At 41.3% G+C, this 22498-nt stretch overlaps 2 protein-coding genes across 4 annotated transcripts in view; both read left to right on the top strand.

Annotated features, from left to right (window-relative positions):
- LOC141758428 (V-type proton ATPase 116 kDa subunit a 1-like) overlaps positions 1–22498 on the top strand; it is a 112136-nt gene that overhangs the window by 50015 nt on the left and 39623 nt on the right. For 2 of the 3 annotated variants that reach the window (XM_074619847.1, XM_074619846.1), the window contains exon 22: positions 3180–5615. In XM_074619847.1, the coding sequence (XP_074475948.1) occupies positions 3180–3273 (94 nt within the window). In that variant the 3' untranslated portion in view covers positions 3274–5615. Of the gene's footprint in view, positions 1–3179; positions 5616–22498 lie in introns of those variants that run through there. The other variant, XR_012591875.1, reaches the window with a different exon arrangement.
- naglu (N-acetylglucosaminidase, alpha) lies at positions 9592–20215 on the top strand. Its single transcript, XM_074619850.1, has 6 exons — positions 9592–10099; positions 14002–14149; positions 14375–14521; positions 16387–16472; positions 18406–18662; positions 18907–20215. The coding sequence occupies exons 1-6, from the start codon at positions 9687–9689 to the stop codon at positions 20109–20111; spliced, it is 2256 nt and encodes a 751-aa protein (XP_074475951.1). The 5' UTR covers positions 9592–9686; the 3' UTR covers positions 20112–20215.

Below are 22498 nucleotides of genomic sequence, written 5' to 3'. Positions count from 1 at the left end.
ATATGGTGTAAATATAGCACATACAGCATTTTACACTTTTGCTGAATGAGCAGGCGGCACATCAGAGTCTAGTTTTATTGGTAGAGATTAGGGATGTCCATAATAAACCGTTTAACCGTTAACCGACATTAAGCATTTTAACCGATTAACGTTATCGGTTAAAACGGTTAAACAAAATGTTAATAATTAACTCAAAAGCTGAGCGGCTCAGAGGAGCGGCTCGTCTCTTTAAGGAGAAAAGCTGGTCCACCTTAACAGCCCACCTGAAGAGGCGGAGCCGGAGTCGCAGGATACAGGAAGTCGGCTCCGGTCTCCGGCTCGCTTGAGCGGAGCGGAGGAGTTGTAGTTTCTTAGCATTTATTCACCGACAAATAAACTGTAGATACACTGCTACACCTACGTTCACAGCTAGAACACCACCGACAACCTCACACTCACCGCCAACACACAGTCTGTCAAACACTCGCTAAAGTTACGTAGACTACGTGTGCAGCGGCGAGCACGAAGCCTCCGGCAATGCTAGAGATGCTAACGTAGCACAAATACACACACTGTTTGTTGGACACTTGCTAAAGTTATGCCGGGCAGACACACAGCTGACAACCTGCTACACTAAAATAAATGTCTGCGACACTACACGCAGCATCGTAGCTGCTAAGTTAACGCTCCCGGACGGTGAACTGGGGACTCCCGTCAACCAATATCTGTTGTGCTCCTGCAGCTGGTACACCGCTGCATGCGAGGCACAAATCTTGTCGGTTAACGGTTAATAATCGGTTAACGAGGGTCGGCTATCAGTTAAGAACATTTTTCAAAATAGTAGTGATATAAGAGGGGGGGTGTCGCTGACAGACCGGTCTGGCTCTCAGCAGCCATATTTGGTCACATAAAGTAGCAATCTGAGCGTGTGCAGACCGTATTGCTCATAAACGTCCCATCCACTGACTCTCACACTTCTTTTCTACATCGCCGTCATCTGTGCGTGTGTAAATGTGTTAGTTGAGACGTGTTATTCTGTTCAAGGATTTGAAAAGGCTCAGCTTCCTGCTAGCTTACTGCTGAGCATCTGGTGTGTTCGCTGTGGGAACATGGAGTTTGCTAAAGCCAGAAATGTGTGTTCCTGCATGTGGAAAGAGTTCCACTTGGATTTCCCCAATGCCACGCTCTGAACTGCAGCTACCAAGTTTATCTGATGAGCCAGTCTCACGGTTTGCTACCACGTTCTAATACAGAACCTTTAGAAATGGTTTATGACTTCATAACCTTACTGCTTAATAGATCATGTATAAGCCATTAATATTAACTAAATTTTTTCATTGACCTGTGTAGGTCCTTTCTATTTGGTAATAATAGAGTTATAAATGTTGGTAATCCACAAATAATAACTCCTAATAATAATCCAGCAAGTCTACAGTTAGACATGTTAATAATGCATCCATTAAGGGTTTTAATCATTAAATATCCAGTTAGAAATGTTAATGAGTCATTAATAAGTTGTTGATAAATGGATTTTGGTCCAATCCAAGTGGTCAAATTGTCCAATCAGTCTGCAGGTTGCAGACCCCTGGCTTACAGTGTCGCAATATCTCGTCAATGGCATTGGCAACCGGCAACCCAAAAGTTGTTCTCATTAATGCTTATAACTGATCAATTGAGTTTTAGTAAATGATCTATGATTTATGAATCATTAAAAAGTAATTAGTTGAAGCTTCAGTAAGCAGTATATGTTTGGCATCATTGGACAATAATTCCATAATGATCTTTCAGTATATTGTAATTAAAGAGAGAAAATCTAAAAAATGTAGCCGTGATGGGAGACTTTGACCAATCACAGGTCATTTCAGAGAGAGAGAGCGTTCCTATTGGCTGTGCTCCGGCTGGTGGGCAGTGCTTGGTATTTCCTCAGCAGATCTCAACATGGCTGCCGGCGTCACAAACTTTCTCATTTTACAGCTAAACAGTACACTACAAGATGATTCTGAGAACATGTGAGGAGAGAAATAGACATTACAGTAACAGAATATTGATTCATATTTGATCAGTGCTGCCTAGTTTGACCGTTTGATCGGAGTTTGCGAGTGACTGACAGCCGGCTCTCAGAAACGGCAGCCGGACGGCAGACTCTAGATCAGCTACGACTGCTTGTTTTCCTCCGGTCTGTGAAATCTTGCAGATGCCATTAGGAGCACTTGAGGACACCGGAGGACACAGAGGAACATGTTTTTTTTTCAAGGGGCTAAAGAGCCGCATGTGGCAGGTTGCAGACCCCTGGCTTACAGTGTCGCAATATCTCGCAATATAATGAATCCTAACCCCTTGTATCGTGATACGTATCGTATCGCCAGATTCTTGCCAATACACAGCCCTACATTTACTCAGTAGGTGCGTTGAAAGATTGGCCGTGTTGCCGTTGTATTTTATCTGGCCTTCGCATATTTTCTGCAAACAGCGAGCGATTTATCAAGAACATCTCCCCTTTTCGCAAAAGCCAAAATGTTTCCACACACTGGACCGCAAACACGGCTGGAAAATATCTCGCTCGTCTGGCTCTTCCCTCGCCATCAGCACATGCTTCGTTTTGTTGTCGTCTTTCTGAAATTGGTGCTGGTGGTCAAAGGTCAAGGTCATTGTGACCTCACAAAACAGGTGTTTATGCCTCTGCGCTGGCCAGAGGCATTATGTTTTCTAGTTTGAACATGTTTGAAGCATGTAAACATGTTCTAGTAGAATGTGTAATAAGACTACAAAGCAATATGATTCCTCCCAGTAGTAGTTGTAGTAGTTTGTAGAATCAGCATATGGGTCAAACGGATGTATTGATTTGTTACTTCCTGACCATGAACCAGTGTTGTCCCTCGGAAAGTTACCAAAATTGTCAGTCGCAGCCTCCAAACTCAACATTGGCACTGTAAGGGAAGGGAGGGTTTCAGATGCTGTTCAACATCCTGACACCTGTAGTCATGTTAATCCTTGTTTGTTATATATTTGCCTGGTGGGGGAATAAGGGTCAAATGTGTTGGCCAATGCATGAATAATATCAGATAAATACAGGAAACTGATCTTCCTCAACTCACCCTGATAACATTCAACAGGAAACACTTTGGCATTTTAATTGTGTTGATGTATTTAACCATAGTTATCTAACCCCTGTTCTCATCCGTACTTTGTTCTCTTCTCAGGGTGGAGTTCCAGAACAAGTTTTACTGCGGCCAGGGCTTCAAGTTTTTCCCCTTCTCATTCGAGAGCATCCTGGAGGGACGATTTGACGAGTGATCTGGCCTCCGAGTCCCGAGCCCTCCCTCCTCTCCTCTGTGTATGTGTTTGTGTGTGTGCATGAGCCCAAGTGCAGCCTTCTGTCACCCTCTAGTGGTCATTTGTGAAACTTTTATTGTGTATGAGCTATAATGTGGTCATTGTAAAGGGTTTTTCCAGTGCACGTGTGCCAAGCTGTACCCATACTGGAACTTCTGTTGCTGTGGCACAGAACCATCACTGTACTCAGCACTCAGCATGTTCACCTCTGCTGTAACAACATCTCCTCTGCCAGCTTTCCTTCAGAGATATCCATTACCGAACACATTTGGCCAGGTCTGATGTGTTCTTGTAGACAAATCTGGAGGACGAGTCGCCGTTACTGCGATGAAGAGAATGCAAAACATAAATCAGCTGCCGGATTTGTCTACACCCCTAAACCTTTGCATTTTGGTGTCATGTCGTCTCCTAACAGACAGTTTTGTTGGAGGAAGACTGAGAAGCAGCTTTTTTATCAGTGTGGTTTGGTGGCGTCTGGTCAGACAAACTGAACAAGAGTTGAGATAAACTACTTCAAATCTGTGTTCTGTGAAGGTACCTTACGTTAATGTACAGCTTGGAATAGTTAGGCAGTGGAAAAACCTTCAAAGAGTCATGAAACGGAGGGTAAGACCAGCTGTCGTCTTCCTCCCGTGTAATCAGAGCATCTACACACAACCGTTGTAGAAATCCCGTGTTTAGTATTTGACGTTTTGCTGCACCTCTGTCGCTCCATCCCAAAAGAATCAAGAAAATCATCAAGACAGTGCAAGATAATAACAATACTGAGACAGAAAAGAACTTTTCTATAATACATTTCATAGGTAAACACAGTATTAAAGGCCAAGTCATGTTCATCGGTGAAATCTCTGATTGTGGTGCCATCGCTAAATTAAGGGGCCTGAAACACGAGCAGTCAGATGGAATGTATTTAGAAGACACGTTTACACACCAACTTCCTGCTTCTGCTTTGACTTCTCATACAGTGTCCCAGTCAGATCTCAGCGACTAAAATTAAGTCGTAACAAACTGGAATCATCCTTTAACTGTTGGTTATTAAGTGTAGTTTTTGCCATGAAATGACATAATGTGGAGTTGTAATGACTCAACATTTGGCTTTATTTGTAATATGACTTAAAGGTCCCATATTGTAAAAAGTGAGATTGTCATGTCTTTTATATTATTAAGCAGGTTTAAGTGCAAAATAAATACTGTTAAACTATCGAAGAAACACACACAGCCCGTATTCAGAAATTGTGCGTTTGAAACAAGCCATTAGGATTTCTGTCCATTTGTGATGTCACAAATATACAATATTTAGACCATTACACGATTTTAAACATAAACATTCTAAATGTGTCCCAGTTTATTTCCTGTTGCAGTGGATGTGAATAACTAATAGCTGACAGGAAGTAAACATGGACCCAAACTGTTGCTTAGCAACGCAATTCCGTTGCAATTCCATTGAAATGCACTAAAACGGAGCATTTCAGACAGAGGGTAAATACAGGTCAATTCAGGCAGACATTATGAGGAAAATAATGTGTTTTTTGAACGTTACAGCATGTAAACATGTTCTAGTAGAAACACAAAATACAAGTATGAGCCTGAAAATGAGCACGATATGGGACCTTTAAGCAATATGATTCCTCCCAGTATTTGATCAGTATATCCTGAAATCACATTTTTCATTTTCGTTTTAATTTCACTATGAATTAATTTATAGAATCACGGTATATAGATGAAATGGATGTAATGATTTGTTATCATGAGAACATCTAGGAGTTGTTGATCTGTAACTTCCCAGTGCTCATTCTGTGTGAATCGGTGTTGTTGTAAACCAGTTGAAGAACTGAAACGTTACGTTTAGCCTAAAATATCCTAAAGTGAATTGTTTTGGAAAAACTTCCAGTTGCTTTAGAAATGTGGAGAATAATGTCCCTCCTGAAAGCAGTGTGACACAACATCCCTTTTTTTATGTACACTACTTTTCCAACATATCTTAGCTTAAATTTTGACATCGCAGTGTGCAAATTACTCAGTCTGGTTTTTAAGATTTTAAAGTGCCGCTCTGCACTAGAAACATCTCTCTTTTAAACCGTTTAGATTCACTACAGCAATCATGTTAGTCTGATAATCAAAGTTATTGATATTTGATTTTCATTGTTTTTATGATTTACATGAACTGTTTCAGTTCATTTGCATTCTGATGCCAAAAAGGCTGCAGAAGAAACTGTTACACATGCAACTGATGTTGGTCAGTGACTGGTGATGTGGAAGGTAATGTGTTTGTGATCAATAATAAACAGAGACCAGAGGATTCATCTTGTGTCCTGTTCTCTCTCTCTTTCTCTCTCTCTCTCTGGGTAAAGCAGGTAAATCACTGTGTGGCATATAGTTTGTATTAAACTGGTTCATTATAAAAGTGTCGGGTAATATGCAGAATTTTAGAAACACCGGGAGGTCAATAACCCCCGATCCCCACAGAGACCTGCAAAAAACATGTTTTTCCTTCAGGTTTATATTAATTCAGTTCTTTCATTTTAACATTGTAAGTAAATTTAAAGGTTCTCTATATCGATATCGAGAGCATTAAAGCTGAAGTAGGCGAGATTGGAGCAAATATGATTAAAAAAAGTTATTTTTATATCGTGACAGTAGTACATGAAAAAGGTATGCTGAAAAAAATCATGTGCCTCTGTGTTCTCCGGTGCTCCTAACGGCATCTGCAAGCTTTCACAGACCAGAGGAAAACAACCAGTAAGAGCTGACCTGCGGTCCGCCGTCTATGAGAGCCGGCTGTCAATCACTCGCGAACTCCGATCAAACGGTCAAACTAGGCAGCGCTGATCAAATATGAATCAATATTCTGTTACTGTAATGCCTATTTCTCTCCTCAGATGTTCTCGGAAACATCTTGTAGTGTACTGTTTTGCTGTAAAGTGAGAAGTTTTTGACGCCGCCAAGAGCCATGAGGAGGAGCAGAAGTCTAGTTTTCTCTCAGAACACTTGAATTACAATATGCTGAAAGGTTATTATGGAATTTTTGCCCAATGATGCCAAAAATATACTGCCTACTGCCACTTTAATATAGCAGCAAACAACTATTTGCATATAAATTTATATAGAGATATAGAGGAGTAATGTCAACACATCCTACCCACCTACTGACGCTTCATCAGACCCCTCGGTGTCACTTCTCGGTCGCAGTAAACACGTGCGTAATGTTGTGAATTAAACAAAAGCACTTGTTTAGGATTTGGCAACAAACCACTATAGTTAGGTCAAGGAAAAAACAACATGGTTGGGCTTAAAATGACTACGTTTGTACAGCGAAAATGTGACTTGACGTTGTCTCTCGACCGACCGACGGCGCCGTCGTGGAAGAACATATATCAGGCTGCGATACAACACTATACTTGTTAGTAGTAGAGGTACTCTGGAACATACGTACAGTTTAACATGCTTAAAGAAATAATGAATAAATAGGAATAAGTTGCAAGAGATTGCTGACACCGGCCGATACACACACCAACATGTGAATGAGGGGAGTACCGGCACTTGTTTGTTTTTCCACTTCAAGCACTGACGTCACGTTACTCAGACTACAACAATAAAAGCGTTAACTTCCTTCTACCTCCACATAGACTCAAATGAGGCAAATATATCAATTCTTGCATTAACATTTTTTTTTTCTAAATCCTACAAAAAAACAAAATAGCAATACATAGGTGAATTTTTTTTCCCCAACCCTAGTAAATATGTATACTGATATTCTTCTCATTTGTCTTCATATAAGTGTTTACTGGCATGCTGCCCTTCATTGTGCTTCAAATCGTACCTTGATTGACACACAAGAGGTGTGAGCTGCAGAAACACAAGCACAGCTTCCTGTCAAACCAAACAATGAAACTGCTCTTTACCACCTGATCTCCACCAACATCAGCGGACCAGGAAACAACTGCACTGTCATCACATGTAAGGAGAAGCCCTGGAGCAGGCTCAGACCATGCACTGGCTGTGATTGGGTGCAGATGCTGTAAGTATGCAGGTGTTTTCATTAACACACAATACTGATAAGATCCTTAAAATAGATTTCTTTGACATGCTCCTCCTCAGAATGTGGAGGTGAACTCTGCCAAAACTGATACGATTTCCCAGAACAGCATTCCCTTCAGACCTGATAAACCAGCTCAACAACAGCTCTTGTGTTGTTTTACCGAAGAGGAGTGGCTCAACATCCCTCTCAGCTTCTTTCTATTTTCTCTGTATCATCCTGTATCTTCCCAGTGGTGTTCTTCATGTATTCAAATCCCAACATTCACATTTTGGTCAAGGTATGTTTTAGCATCAAAATGCTATTTTTCCTTCAAGTCCTTCTAAAACCTTTTCCCACATCGTGACCTGACGTAGGTTTCTGCATGACGACGCTGCTACATATAAAGTATATATATATACTAGGGCTGGGATGATACACCTATCTCCTGATTCGATACTATCATGATACTATATATATTGAGATTTTTAAGTATTGCGATGCGATATTACGATTTTTTGTAATTTTTGTTAACTTTTTTAACACTAGACCATGGGGGAAAAGTTGAATAATACACTTCTAGGGACTTTTACTTTGAACAATATCTAAATGAATCCAGTAAAAATTTTAGATTTTCAGCATGTATGTAGTCAGAGATGTCCTGAAGTCAAATATATCAGTCACATACATTTTTTTCCAGCAACCCAAAAATCAAAGAATAAAGACATTTACCTCACAAATTAGTGGTATTTTCTTTTTAATTTATAAGGCACATGTAATGTTTTATACTTCTGGTGAATATAATCCATCAATCTTATTTCCATAGATGTATTTTGTAGATACAGTTCCCTTTGTTAACACCCTTTGTAGTCCCACGTGTCTACTTCCTCTAACTTCTCCAAGGTGGTCTCTAGCTCTCCCGTCAGCTCCTTTCTCTTTATCCATCCATGGTCAGCTCCATCGGGGCCGTTTGAATGCAGAGAACATAAATGTCAGTATATTGGTGCTCTACAGTTGTAGCGTCGGCCCATTTGACCACGGAGACGAGAGCGACGGCCGGCTGGACCGCTGCGTTACCGCCATACGATGACGTTTCCTGTCAGTGACAGAGTTAGCATGCAGCTTTAGCTCTGCTCTGTCTAGCTCTGCTTTTCCTGTCAATGTGTGAAACCCAAAGTGTTTCCATCCTTTACTTTTTAGTTTATGAGAGTACATTTGATATACTTATAGTACTTAGCTAATGATTTCTGTATTACATAAAGAAAAATTGCTCCTTTTGCTATCTGACTTGATCTTTTTTCTTGCATGCCTCCACGGTGAAATCCAAAAACATAGAAAAATCTTTATGAATTGAAGTAAATGTATTACACATCTGGTTACAAACCTAGGCCTATAAGGCAAGAATACTTAATTATACTTTTCTTAAGTATACCTCTATCAAAAGATTAAGTACAAGTATAACCTAAGTACACTTAGACTTTTCTGTATACTTGTCAGTGTAAGCCAAGTATACTTTTAAGTATATCTCTGATAAGTATAAACAAGTATAAAAGGTCAACTGAAAGCATACTTTCTTATTTTAAGTTTAAGAAGAAGTATACTACTAGCACACTTGAATAAATGTCTTTATGGTAAGGGTAACCTTTAACTTTGGCTCTGTAGATACAATATTACAAGTCAGTGACCTCAGTAATGATCTTTAATTTGGTTGGTTGGTTTGTCAGCTGCCAACACTGTGTGCTGTTTTCATGTTGTGTTATCAGCTGGTATGTATAGGAGGTGTCAATTGATGCAAGTGTTTTGTGCTTATTGAGCAAAAAGTTGATGCATACAGTGCACTATTGAGCTATTGAATATGGGATTTCTGACCACGTTGAACTCTGGATAATAAGTGGAAATGAGCCTGCCTAACAACAGAAGAGCCTGTTTCTAATATTTGCTCTGTCTACAGTTGCCTCTATAACATTTTAAAAACATTTGTCCTGTCTGTGTTTTGAACTTTGTATCAGCAGTCAACATTAATGTTCCACCAAGGTTAAAAGGTTTGTGCTTTTTTATGACATTATCATATGACATCTGGCTTGTACCTGAAATCAGGCCACTTCTGTAAAATTCACCATAATCATGTGACAGATTGATCACATGACAGACAGTGGCTTCTTCTCATAGGAATTGGTTTTATGGGAGCAGCGTGCTCTGATTGGCTGTTGGTTATAATGCGATGCAGCAGCTCTCTCTCTGATTGGCCAGCAGCTCCTCAGCAAACCAATGCTTCCTGGTTATCTGCTGATGGAGGAACACAGTTGTTTTTAAACCTGGTATGAGGAAACTAGCTGGCTTCTTCTGACTGAGGATCAAGATGTCTCTGAGGAGCGGCTGTAGTCTGGTCCTGCTCGTCGTGTTCTGTCTCTTTGTGACCGCCCGGTGTAGGTTTCCTACTCTGGACCACATCAGACCGGCAGCCAGCGACAAGGTCCAGAGCAGAGCGGTGGTGGAGCTGCTGAAGCGGCTGATCGGGACCAGGTCTACAGAGTTCATGGTGTCGGTGAACCGGAGCCTCTCCAACGACAGCCTGGATGTGTGTGAGCTCCGGTCCACCAGGAACAACAAGGTGGTGGCTACCGGCAGCAGCGGAGTGGCTCTGGCTTCAGGCATCTACAACTACCTGAAATACTTCTGTAACTGCCATGTTTCCTGGTCCGGTGACCAGCTGGAGCTGCCTCGTCCTCTACCGAGGGTCACCGGAGTCCTGAGGATCAGCACCCAGCACAGGTACGTGATCAGCACCCAGCACCCAGCACCCAGCACCCAGCACCCAGCACCCAGCACCCAGCACAAGTCAGTGATCAGCACCCAGCACCCAGCACAGGTCAGTGATCAGCACCCAGCACCCAGCACAGGTCAGTGATCAGCACCCAGCACCCAGCACCCAGCACCCAGCACCCAGCACAAGTCAGTGATCAGCACCCAGCACCCAGCACAGGTCAGTGATCAGCACCCAGCACCCAGCACAGGTCAGTGATCAGCACCCAGCACACAGCACAGGTCAGTGATCAGCACCCAGCACACAGCACAGGTCAGTGATCAGCACCCAGCACCCAGCACATGTCAGTGAGACCTGTTTATATAAGGCATGCAGTATAAATTATCACCCAATCCTCACCTTTTTTGGCCAACTTCATTCCAACTCATTAACACAACCTTTTTTTTAATTTATGGTTAATAAACCTCATTTATGTGAAATTGAGAAATTGAAAACTTGAGTAAAACAATTTTTTTAGAAAAAAAAGAAAATAAAAAAAAAATATCTGCAAAATGTCAGAAAAGAAGTAAAAAAAATTCTGAAGAAAGTCAGAAAAATGTCAGAAAAAAAAAATTCAGAAAAATGTCTAGAACAAACGTCTGAGAAATGTCCGTATGGAGTGTTGATTGTGCATGTACTCAGAAATTATCGCTACGCTTCCGCAAGATGCAATATGCACATGAACGGTGGGGGCAGTGTAGGGGCAGCGTGGTGATGTCTTTGACGGGGTCAGGGGTCAATAGGCACATCAGCAGCGACAACAATGGCAGAAAGTTTTGAAGACAAGCTAACAGACCAAGTCCACAATTACCTGCATCTGTACAAAGTGTCATTAATGCTGCTGAGGTGTCTGCTGTTAGATGCAGCATATTTACATGTATGGGTTTGTATTAGGAGAGTATATTGGAATGTTAGTTGTTGTTTGGGCCTTCCTGATTTAGAGCTGGTCAAGGTAAATATATGCCAAATGCTAGGTCAGCAGGATCCTGGGGGTCCTGGGTCAGAGTTGAAGAGACATATGGTGGCTTCTAAAAGAGGTGTTTCTATTCTTATTTGTCCCTCTCCCAAAACCATATGTGGAAACTAAGTGTTTAAACAAGCTCGATATTTAAGGAGCTCTCTGTACACGTTCAGGAGAGTTCTCTCATTATTCGGCTGGAGGCTCTCCAAGTAACGTGTTACTTGTTTACGATACTGAACTTATTGTAATACATTTATTATACAACTAAGACAGTGTCGGCGGAGTTTCTCTTCAAACATCTTCAACTGCATCACCACAGAAGATACATCACTGCACAGTAGCAATTATGCTTGTCAAACTAGCTGGCGACAGGTCGGTACCATTTTAGATCCCAGAATAACAATAGTAACCTCCTCGAGTGTCGCCATGTTTATTGTTTCATTATGCAAATCCAGAAGTTCTATATGTCTGAGTTGTCTGGTGTGCCCTCTAGTGGAATCCTCCAGTAACATGCATAGTACATAGGCAAGTATCTATCTATCTATCTATCTATCTATCTATCTATCTATCTATCTATCTATCTATCTATCTATCTATCTATCTATCTATCTATCTATCTATCTATCTATCTATCTATCTATCTAATGGCCTCTGTGGATGTTCTGATGCAAATTTATTGACATCACCAAAACACTTTTGAAATCTTGTTTTCCGACCAAATCCACTCCACAGTGCCGTACATCACCTCCTCTCAGTGGCAGCCTCAGGACTTCACCAGATAGAGGAGCCCTTCCTGTTAAAGTCACAGCCTTAGAGGTGCTGTGATAGTTCATTTTTTATTATTATTATCAACAGCTGAGAACATCTAAAAATCAGATTTCCCATGCTTCCCAGCAAATAAGGCACTAATTATATTCAACTTCTGGTATCAAAGAGGATGCCGTGATCTATGTATGCGTCTGAATTCTATGATGGCGGTATTTGTGTGCGATATAATCCCTCCACTGCACAACAGCACATCCAAACCCACGGGTGCATGACAAATGGAGCGTGGTCACTGGTCACACATTTTTTTTCATTGTTTACTGTGAGCACTATGGATACTTGTGCCGCATCCGGGCCCTTTAAAGGACCCTTCCTCTCAATTATCTGTTGTGCATTAGACCCGCATCAGCTCACTCCAGTTATGTCATGTGCACAGTAGTTAGATTGAAAAAAAAACCATGGCAAGCATGGCACACTTTAGTTTTCCCATGACTGTAACGTGGTGGCAAAGAGCAACTCTGAGCCGGTTGGAAGCTTCAATCATTCACCAGCTGCAGGGAACTAAGGCTTAGGTTCCACTGCTTTTAAAAACAACAGTGATTTATATGTTATTTTAGCAGAAGTTATATAACATATATAACAGCTCCAATAGAAATTGACAGTCGGTATTCCAGTACTAGTATGCACATTGTAAACACACTAAAATGTATGTAGGAAATAGTTGTAGTGAGTAAACTTAGCAGTGTTAGTGACTTTTATCGTATGGAAAATGACCAAACTGGATCTGTCTGCCTGGTTTTAAAGGTCCCATATTGTGCTCATTTTCATTGATCATGTTTGTGTTTTGTGTTTCTACCAGAACATGTTTACATGCTGTAATGTTAAAAAAACACATTATTTTTCTCGTACTGTCCGTCTGAATATACCTGTATTCACGCTCTGTCTGAAACACTCCGTTTTAGTGCATTTCAATGGAATGGCAACGGAATTGCGTTGCTAGGCAACAGCTTGGGTCCATGTTTACATCCTGTCAGCTGATGTCATTCACATACACTACAACCAGGAAATAAACTGGGGCACATTTAGAATGTTTACGTTAAAAATTGCAAAATGGTCTAAATATTGTAGATTTGTGACATCGCAAATAGACAGAAATCGGCTTGTTTCAAACACACAGTTTCTGAATACGGGCTGTGTGAATTTCTCCATGGATTGAGTGTTTTGATAGTTTCACAGTATTTATATATCACTTAAACCTGCTTTATAATATAAAAGACATGAAAATCTCAATTTTTACAATATGGGACCTTTAAAGTAAAGCGCATTTTCTATTGATTTGTCTCGTTTGTTTTTGTCTTTTTATCGTCTCTGTTCTCAGCACGTTGGATTTGAAATGAAACGGTGGCCGTCGGGTGGATGAGCTTTCAGCCTGAAACATGTTTGTGTGTGTTTGAAGTCAGCAGCACTCACTTCCTCGTAGTTATCGTTTCATTTAAAGTCCAATGTGGAGCATTTCACTGTCCACCCTAACCCTACTGCGATTCAGAATTGTTCCATAAAGTTGGAGGACTTGTGAGGAACGCTCTCTCTCTCTCTGAAATGCCCTGTGATTGGTCAAAGTCTCCCGTCACTGGCTAAATGTAAAAATGCTCAGATGTTTTCAGAATCATCTTGTAGTGTACTGTTTAGCTGTAAAATGAGAACGTTTGTGACCCGGCAGCCATGTTGAGATCAGTTGAGAAAATACCAAGCACCGCCCACCAGCCGGAGCACAGCAAATAGGAAACTCTCTCTCTCTCTCTCTCTCTGAAACGACCTGTGATTGGTCAAAGTCTCCCGTCACGGGCTAGATTTTTTAAAGCCTTTTTATGATGAAAGGTTATTATGGAATTTTTACCCAATGATGCCTTAAAATATTCGACCTACTGCTGCTTTAAGTGATGTATTTGAGACCGCATTATTTTGCCTAATACAAACAAAGCATTTTTTTTTTTGTCTTACTGATTTTTTGTCTTACTTACTAAGGATTATTATCATTTATTTTTTTTGCACACTTGTTTAGTATTTTATGTAATTTGAACATTGTAATTTTTAAGACTCATCACTGTTATAATAAACTATATATATTTGTGTGTTTGTATCCAGATTCCGGTATTACCAGAACGTCTGCACTTTAAGCTATTCCTCTGTGTGGTGGGACTGGCCGAGGTGGGAGAGAGAGATCGACTGGATGGCACTCAATGGGATCAACCTGCCGCTGGCTTTCACTGGCCAAGAAGCCCTGTGGCAAGAGGTAAGAAGAGCAAAGGCTGGAAGTCATGATGTTCCTTTGAACCCAGAATCTACATTAAACAGGAATGCTGTTAAAAAAACAGCTCTTGGTAACAATGTACTGTGTTTCATAATATTGGCTCCTGTTAAGCCTGATTTATAATTTATATATATACGATATCTACCTTTGATATGAACAGCAGCAACACGTGAACATCAGCTGATTAACTTGTTGTGTACCTCTCAGGTTTACAGAGCTCTCGGGTTAAACCAGTCGGAGATCGAGGAGTTCTTCTCTGGCCCGGCGTTTCTGGCCTGGAACCGTATGGGAAACTTGTTCAAGTTTGGTGGGCCTCTGCCGCAGTCCTGGCACGTGAACCAGCTCTACCTCCAAGTACTGAAACCTCCACGCTTATCAACACTGTTGGAAGCCACTATGTGTAGAATTCAGGATGTTTCTGGTACCTTTGGCACCACCGAGTATTAAAAACTGAGAATGAAGGGGCTGAGAGCAGCACTAGACGGCACCGGTTCTCACCTGGATCGTACAGAAACTTTGACCAATGAAAGATACTATATTCACATCGCTCTTCAGTTCAGTTTGAACAGTTTAAGGTCTATTGTTTATGAAAACATTGTAACGTAACAGCTGAGATCTCAAGACAAAGTGATACAGTGACAACGAACCCCCAGAGGCCTGTACTGTACTACGAAGAAGGATTTACGATTAGCGAGGTAACTTCAGGGTTAACCCTTCAGGGGTTTTCAGTCCTATGCGAAGGTGGATCACTTCTTGCCGGGGTAGATCGCCATGGTAACTGATGCTGAGCACATAACCTGCTCCGGAGCAGCGTATGAAAGCACCTCCTACTGACCAATCAGAGCTCAGTGCGCTGATCGTATTATAATATTACATACATAAGAAGAAGTTACAGTCATAATCCAGACTGAAAGCAACACAGTTTAAACTGACAGATGCAGGAAGGACAGCTGGATTTATGCTGTGGGTGTTTAGCGCTTTGAATTATGTTTTTAGATTTATTTTTTTACTTTCTCTCAATCTGTTTCACACCGCCAGAGACGAGGACGCAGCTGAAAGAAGGCTGAAATAGTCATACACGCCACAACTTTGTTAAATGCCATAAAGAAGAATAAAGTATTCATCCATTACACTTTTAAAAGCTTTTTTTAATGCCCCATTTAGACAACTATATCTGACTTTTGAGTATTCCGTTAGACCAGGGGTCAGCAACCTTTACTATCTAAAGAGCCATTTTCGGCAAAAAAATAAATAATAATCTGTCTGGAGCCGCAAAACATTTGAGCATTGTGATGAAGGTAACACAGTTTATAGTCTAAGTATATACAGTAGTATATAAGTCTAATGCAGTGAGGGCCAAAGTGCAAATAAGGAGTATTAGGGCCACATTGAGGGAAAACAAATCTGAGATTTCGAGGATAAAGGCATAATATTAACAGAAAAAAGTCATACTATTACGAGAAAAAAAAAGTCGGAATATTACGAGAATAAAGTCATAACTTTACAAGAAAAAATTTCAGAAGTTTACGAGAAAAAAAGAAAATAACACGTAATATTACTACTTTATAATATTATAACTTTATTCTCGAAATCTCAGATTTATTTTTTTCCTCAATGTGGCCCTAATACTCCGTCGTACCATAGACCTACAACAATGATAAATAAAAATGGAAATGTTTCCATTTTTATAAATGCACAGGGAGCCACTGGAGAGGGGCTAAAGAGCCGCATGTGGCTCCGGAGCCGCAGGATGCAGACCGCTGGTTTATATTAATAAATCTGTTAATTTACGCATTCAGACATCGGCATTTTTTTTTTGTTGCCAGCTGTCCTTCCTGCATTTGACAGCTTCAACTGTGTTAATGTTAGTGTGGATTATGTGTTAAAATTCTTCGTATTTGTCTAATATTATAGTTTGCTCTTGGCTCTGCTGACAGTGGACTTGTCCATGTCTGTGATTGGTCACATGCAAACACCGCCCCGTTTAGTGAAACCAGATAATGGGAAGATACCCTAGGTATGTTGAACTGGCTCCGTAGTACAAACCTCTGGTTGGCCAGATTATCTAATTTGGTGGTAACATTCAAAGTGAACACATCTGAAATGTGTCTTTTAAATCTGTTGATCTGTATATTAAAACAATGTTTGCTGATGAGTTTCATCTTACCAGCTGCCACCAATGGATCCTCTCTCTTGACATTTCCTCTCTTTTTTTACAGTTTAAAATCTTAGAGCGAATGAGAGCCTTTGGCATGATTCCTGTGCTGCCGGCCTTCTCTGGGAACATCCCCGAGGGAATCCTCAGGTGACTCACGCCTCTTGTTGTGTGTTTCAATGTTTCAACATTTCAGAATAATACTGCTGATGTCTGAGGCTGATACCAATAGTGATATTTAAAGCAGCAGTGGGTAGAAATGGAGCAAATATGATTTAAAAAAAATAAGTTATTTTTATAAAACAGTCAGTATCGGTAGTAGTACAGTCAACATCAGTAGAGTTTGACTATTTAACTCTGTATACGTTCGCCCTGACATACAGCATTAGGTGTGCAGCAGAGTTTTCTGTGAGCATAACACGCATTTTAAACGTAAATATCGCAGGCGATCATGTTCATTTAATTGTAGGAAACCAAAATCGGGATCGCGATTAATATTGGATTTATTGCGCAGCCCTAGCCCCGAGCTTTAATTTAATCGGATGGTTGAAAAACAGAGAAATCGGTAAAGTTTGACTATTTTGTACCCTTGAACCGTGAGTTTAGAAGAGCACTGACCTGGGAAAATTTTCCATTGTAAACTCTGCTGTGTGTTTGTTTAGATAGAGAGGAAACTAATTAGTGGTAATGATGATCTTCCTGATGGAGGAATGATAGTGTGGGAGGAGGAGAGTTAGAGGAAGATTGAAAGGAAAAGATAAAAAATAGGTGATGTGTAGAGTTGCTTAGGAGAGAATTGTCACTCAAGCACACAGCAGAGGCTTGGGTCCTGTTCAAATATTACCCAGCATGCTGTCTGTTGTTAGGCTAAAAGGATCTTGTTCATTCTCATCCAGCTAATTTGGTTCTTTGAACACAGCTTGAGGATCGACTTGTTCATCCTGGATAAAGTTTTATTGAATAATAGTGAACTCTTATGAGAGGTCAGAATTTTCCCAGTTGAAATTTCCAACTTTCTGACCTCCGAGCGATCCAGGTGCACGACGCCAAACGCAAACAAAAACCATGTCTGACCGTGACAAAGTGATGTTTCTTTGGTGTGTTTACACAGTTTAACTCTCAGCAGTGCAGCCTCCGCATTCTTTTTTCAGCATTTTTTAATGTTTTCCCGAATAACTTTTGTACTTACGTAACCAGCTACCGCATAATGTGGCGACATATTTTGACATCAATTTAGATGCAGAGCACGTTTTACTATATAATAGCATTATTTTAATTCAATACAGGCAAATATACTTAAAGCAGCAGTAGGTGAGAATAGAGCAAATATGATAAAAAAAAAAGAAGATATTTTTATAAAACAGTCACTATATCGTGACAGTCGTTTATGAGACAGGTAATCTGAAAAAGGATGTCCCTCTGTGTCCTCCGGTGCTCCTAATGGCATCTGCAAGGTTTCACAGACTGGAGGAAAACAAGCAGTAAGAGCTGATCTGGAGTCTGCTGTCCAGCTGCCGTCTATGAGAGCTGCCGGCTGTCAATCACTCGTGAACTCCGACCAAACGGTCAAACTAGGCAGCGCTGATCAAATATGAATCAATATTCTGTTACTGTAATGCCTATTTCTCTCCTCAGATGTTCTCAGAATCATCTTGTAGTGTACTGTTTAGCTGTAAAATGAGAATGTCTGTCACCCTGCAGCCATGTTGAGATCTTTTGAGGAAATACCAAGCACCGCCCACCAGCCATAGCACAGCCAATAGGAACGCTCTCTCTCTGAAATGACCTGTGATTGGTCAAAGTCTGCCGTCACGGGATAGATTTTTTTTAAAGCCTGTAAACAGAGCCATGAGGAGGAGCAGCAGTCTAGTTATCTCTCAGAACACTTGAATTACAATATTCTGAAAGGTTATTATGGGATTTTTGCCCAATGATGCGAAAAATATACTGCCTACTGCAGCTTTAAAGGCAGGGTTGATAACATTTTTTGTTACATTTGTTGAAACTCTCATTACATTACAACAGTCAAGTGAATATTTCAGTCCAAACCTTTGAATCACTAAAGTGTTTCTTTGTATTTCAGGTTGTATCCAAAAGCCAACGTAACCAGATTGGGGCCTTGGGCTCACTTCAACTGCAGCTTCTCGTGCTCCTATATGTTAGACCCTCGTGACCCGCTGTTCCTCCAGATCGGGTCCCTCTATCTGTCCCAGGTGGTGAAGCAGTTTGGTACGGATCACATCTACAACACTGACACCTTCAATGAGATGACTCCGCCTTCCTCTGACCCCACCTACCTGTCTGCAGTCAGCCGCTCCGTCTTCGCCTCGATGACCGCAGGTGAGTGTCTGGGCGACTGATATACTGTTCACATTGCGAGGTTTTAAATCTGACTGTGTCTGCTGATATTTTGGGTAACAAGTACAATAATTGCCCTAGTTTGATGACCCATGTGTGACCTTGTGTTGTCCAATTGTCTCACACAGAGAAGCCCCCCCTGGGCTCCCTGCTGATATCCAGCCATGTTCGAGAACTGTCCCCTCTTCTTGTCCCTCATCCAAATAAAAAATGTTTTTCTCCCCAGTCGATCCTCAGGCAATTTGGCTGATGCAAGGCTGGCTGTTCTTCAGTGACGCAGCGTTCTGGAAGCCGGCCCAGATTCAGGCCCTACTACACGGAGTGCCCCTCGGAAGAATGATCGTGCTTGACCTGTTCGCGGAGACCGAGCCAATTTTCTCGTACACGGAGTCTTTCTACGGACAGCCCTTCATCTGGTGCATGCTGCAAAACTTTGGGGGCAACAGTGGATTCTTTGGCACGGTGGAAAGCATCAATTCGGGGCCCTTCAAAGCCTTACATTTCCCAAACTCAACCCTGGTGGGCCTAGGTATGACGCCTGAGGGCATCGAGCAGAATCCCGTGATGTTCGAGTTGATGAGCGAGCTGGCCTGGCGCAAGGAGCCGGTCAACTTGTCCAAGTGGGTGTCGCTGTATGCGATGCGCCGCTACGGCAGCACGCAAGAGAGCCTGACCGCCGCGTGGCGGCTCCTGTTCGCCAGTGTCTACAACTGCACGGTGCCACATTACCGGAACCACAACCATAGCCCGCTGGTGCGCCGGCCTTCCTTTCACATGAATTCTGGCATCTGGTATGACCCGGTCGATTTGTACAAAGCCTGGAAACTGATCATTGAGGCAGCTCCATCTCTCGTGTCCAAGGAGACTTTCCGGTACGATCTCGTGGATGTGACCCGGCAGGTCCTGCAAGTCCTGACAACTTCCTTTTACCAGGATATCGCAGATGCCTTCCAGAGGCAAAAGCTGCCAGAGCTGCTGACCGCCGGCGGAGTGCTGGTCCACGACCTCTTGCCCGAACTCAACCGTTTGCTGAACAGCGACCGCAACTTCCTGTTGGGGACATGGCTGGAGCGGGCCCGATCCTTCGCCCTCGACGAGAAGGAGGCGCAGCTCTACGACATGAACGCCAGAAACCAGCTCACTCTGTGGGGTCCCAGTGGCGAGATCCTGGACTACGCCAGCAAAGAGTGGGGAGGCCTCATTGAGGACTACTACGCCCAGCGATGGGGTCTATTCGTTCACACCCTGGTAGAATGTCTGAACACCGGACAACCATTCAAGCAGGACGCCTTCAACCAGGCCGTCTCCCAGGTGGAAAAGGGATTCATTTACAACGGCCGAAAGTACCCGACCAAGCCTCAGGGAGACACGTACGAGATCGCCCGCAGGATCTTCCTCAAGTACTACCCACAGGCCTTGAAGACACTATAGTGAGTAGAGAACTACATCCTAGAAAAACTCGTCTCAAGTCGCAGCAAAAAGAATGTCTTCCTCCACCTCCAGTCTTCCATGGCTATCCCAAAACATTTAGAAAATCTAACAGCCTGAATCTGCAGGAACAATTTGTTTTGCACATGTAGAAAGATCAGGATAGTTGTGCATGTTGAAGGAGAGAAAAAAAAGGGATTTTCACTTCAAATATCCAATCCATTGAGGTTTCATGTGTGCGTCTCTTGGTACTGTTGTCTTATCTTTTTATTCTTCTCATGCCTGTGCGTTAAGTATAGGAGCTGGAATCAGGATGTGGTTAGCCTAGCTTAGCATAAAGACTGCAAGCGGGGGGAAAACGGCTAGCCTGGCTCTGTCCAAAGTAAAAACAAGACTAAACAAGGCCGTGTTATCTCCACAACGTATGTTGTTTTTTAACCTGTACACCAAGAGAAATGTAAAAATTACATTTTGTGGTTTTTAGGGAGAGTTAAGTGATGGAACTATTTCTTGACGAACAACAGTTTATCCATCCGTCCCGCACTTACGTATTGCATCTCTTGCTATAGCCCCAGTTGCCAGATAGTCAGTAAACACAGGTTTTGGTTTTGGTCTCTGTACAGACACGATGGTACCAAACATGGCAACTTCACTGTGACAACGAGACTTCAGGAAGCTGCTCACAGAACATTTTCGTATTCTTATCTTAACTTTCTCTTAACTTTTTTCGTAATTTTTCGTACCTTGGGCTCGTACGAGTGTGCCACGTCAGATTCAGCAAACGCTCCTAACTTCAGATAACTGTGTAAATGACCTGCGTAAAAAATTATGAAAGCCACCTGTGCATTAATGAGTGCGTGTTCATGACAATTGTAAGTTAGCATAATTAACGGCCCAATGATACCATACATGGCATTCATCTGTCTCTGCCAATATATCAGCACGCTGTCTAAATACACACTCTCTTCCTGGGGCCCGACCATGGGGCCTGACCCTGGGGCCCGACCGCGGGGCCTGACCGCGTAGCCTGACCCTGGGGCCTGACTACACTTCCCGTTGACCTTATTACTGTATATGAACAGATTAATTAACCTTCAATTAGTGCGTAATTGAAGTCGTTTTGCAGTTTGCGATGTTCATATTGATATTGTAGTGTTATACAATAGCATCAATGGCCAATTTAAATTAACGATGATGTCGTTAGGCTATATGAATACATTTAGAATTTCATATATATATATATATACATATATATACATATATGTATATATATATATATATACATATATGTATATACATATGTATATGTATATATATGTATATATATATATATGTGTATATATATATATATATATATATATATATATGTATATATATATATGTGTATATATACATATATATATATATATATATACATATATATATATATATGTATATGTATGTATATATATATATACATATATACATGTATATATATATATACGTATATATGTATATATATATAATAGGAATTGAATTACAATATGCTGAAAGGTTATTATGGGATTTTTACCGAATGATGCCAAAAATATTCTGCCTACTGCAGCTTTAAGAACGAATCTGTTAGTATGTCCTGCATGAGGCCCATTGTGTTAATTAGTGAGCTTTAGAGGTGTTTCTTTTACTCTGGACAGAGTCAGACTAGCTGTTTCCCCCCTGCTTCCAGTCTTGATGCTAAGCTAGGCTAACCACGCCTTGACTCCAGTCAGGCATGAGATCGATATCCATCATAAGCCTATTTCGCAACATGTTGCCTGCAGGGAACCTTCAGCCATTAATGAGATGGCCTTTTCAGACACTATCATGCCTATTTATCAGTTTGAAGTTGATTTGAATATTGTGCCTTATTCTGAGCAAAACTGACCGATAGGACTGTGTGCTTCATAGACATCACACTAAGTAGCATCAGAACAAGCAGGCCAGTAGTACAGTTACCAAACAACATGGAAGTCTTTGATCTTGCATAACAATTTTCTACTTAATTTACAATTTCATGCTCCTCTGGTCAGCAAGAGCGGACCATTACACAATGAGCTTCTGTAGAGGTCCTCTGAACACAGGGATTTGTTTAATGCTGAGGAATTGCTCTGACAAATTGGCTCACGGTTTGTCCTTTTTATAAAATATATTTTTATATGAAAATTCATCGATGCAAAACTGAGAAATGACACAACACTTTATGAAAAATATTGTCTATTTTTATGAGTAACATTAGTTTTATTTTGGATGATGTTTTTCGTACTACATATTGGTCCTTTAAGGAATATTTTGTGAGAATAATGATTGATTTAGTATTTTAGCAATCACTACATGAGCTTACATTCATGCCAACAAACGCCTTACTTATTGTA

The sequence above is a fragment of the Sebastes fasciatus genome, chromosome 20 (genome assembly GCF_043250625.1).
Source record: "Sebastes fasciatus isolate fSebFas1 chromosome 20, fSebFas1.pri, whole genome shotgun sequence".
In the NCBI taxonomy this organism is placed as follows: Eukaryota; Metazoa; Chordata; class Actinopteri; order Perciformes; family Sebastidae; genus Sebastes; species Sebastes fasciatus.
The sequence above is the reverse complement of the archived record's forward strand: the minus strand, read 5'-3'. Positions and strand labels throughout refer to the sequence as shown.

Bases quoted from the DNA above. Each gene is read 5' to 3' on its own strand.
- naglu (XM_074619850.1), top strand. From the start codon at position 9,687: ATGTCTCTGAGGAGCGGCTGTAGTCTGGTCCTGCTCGTCGTGTTCTGT. The intron at 14,150-14,374 runs GTAAGAAGAGCA...TGTACCTCTCAG, and splicing joins AAGAAGCCCTGTGGCAAGAG to GTTTACAGAGCTCTCGGGTT. The intron at 16,473-18,405 runs GTGACTCACGCC...TTTGTATTTCAG, and splicing joins ATCCCCGAGGGAATCCTCAG to GTTGTATCCAAAAGCCAACG.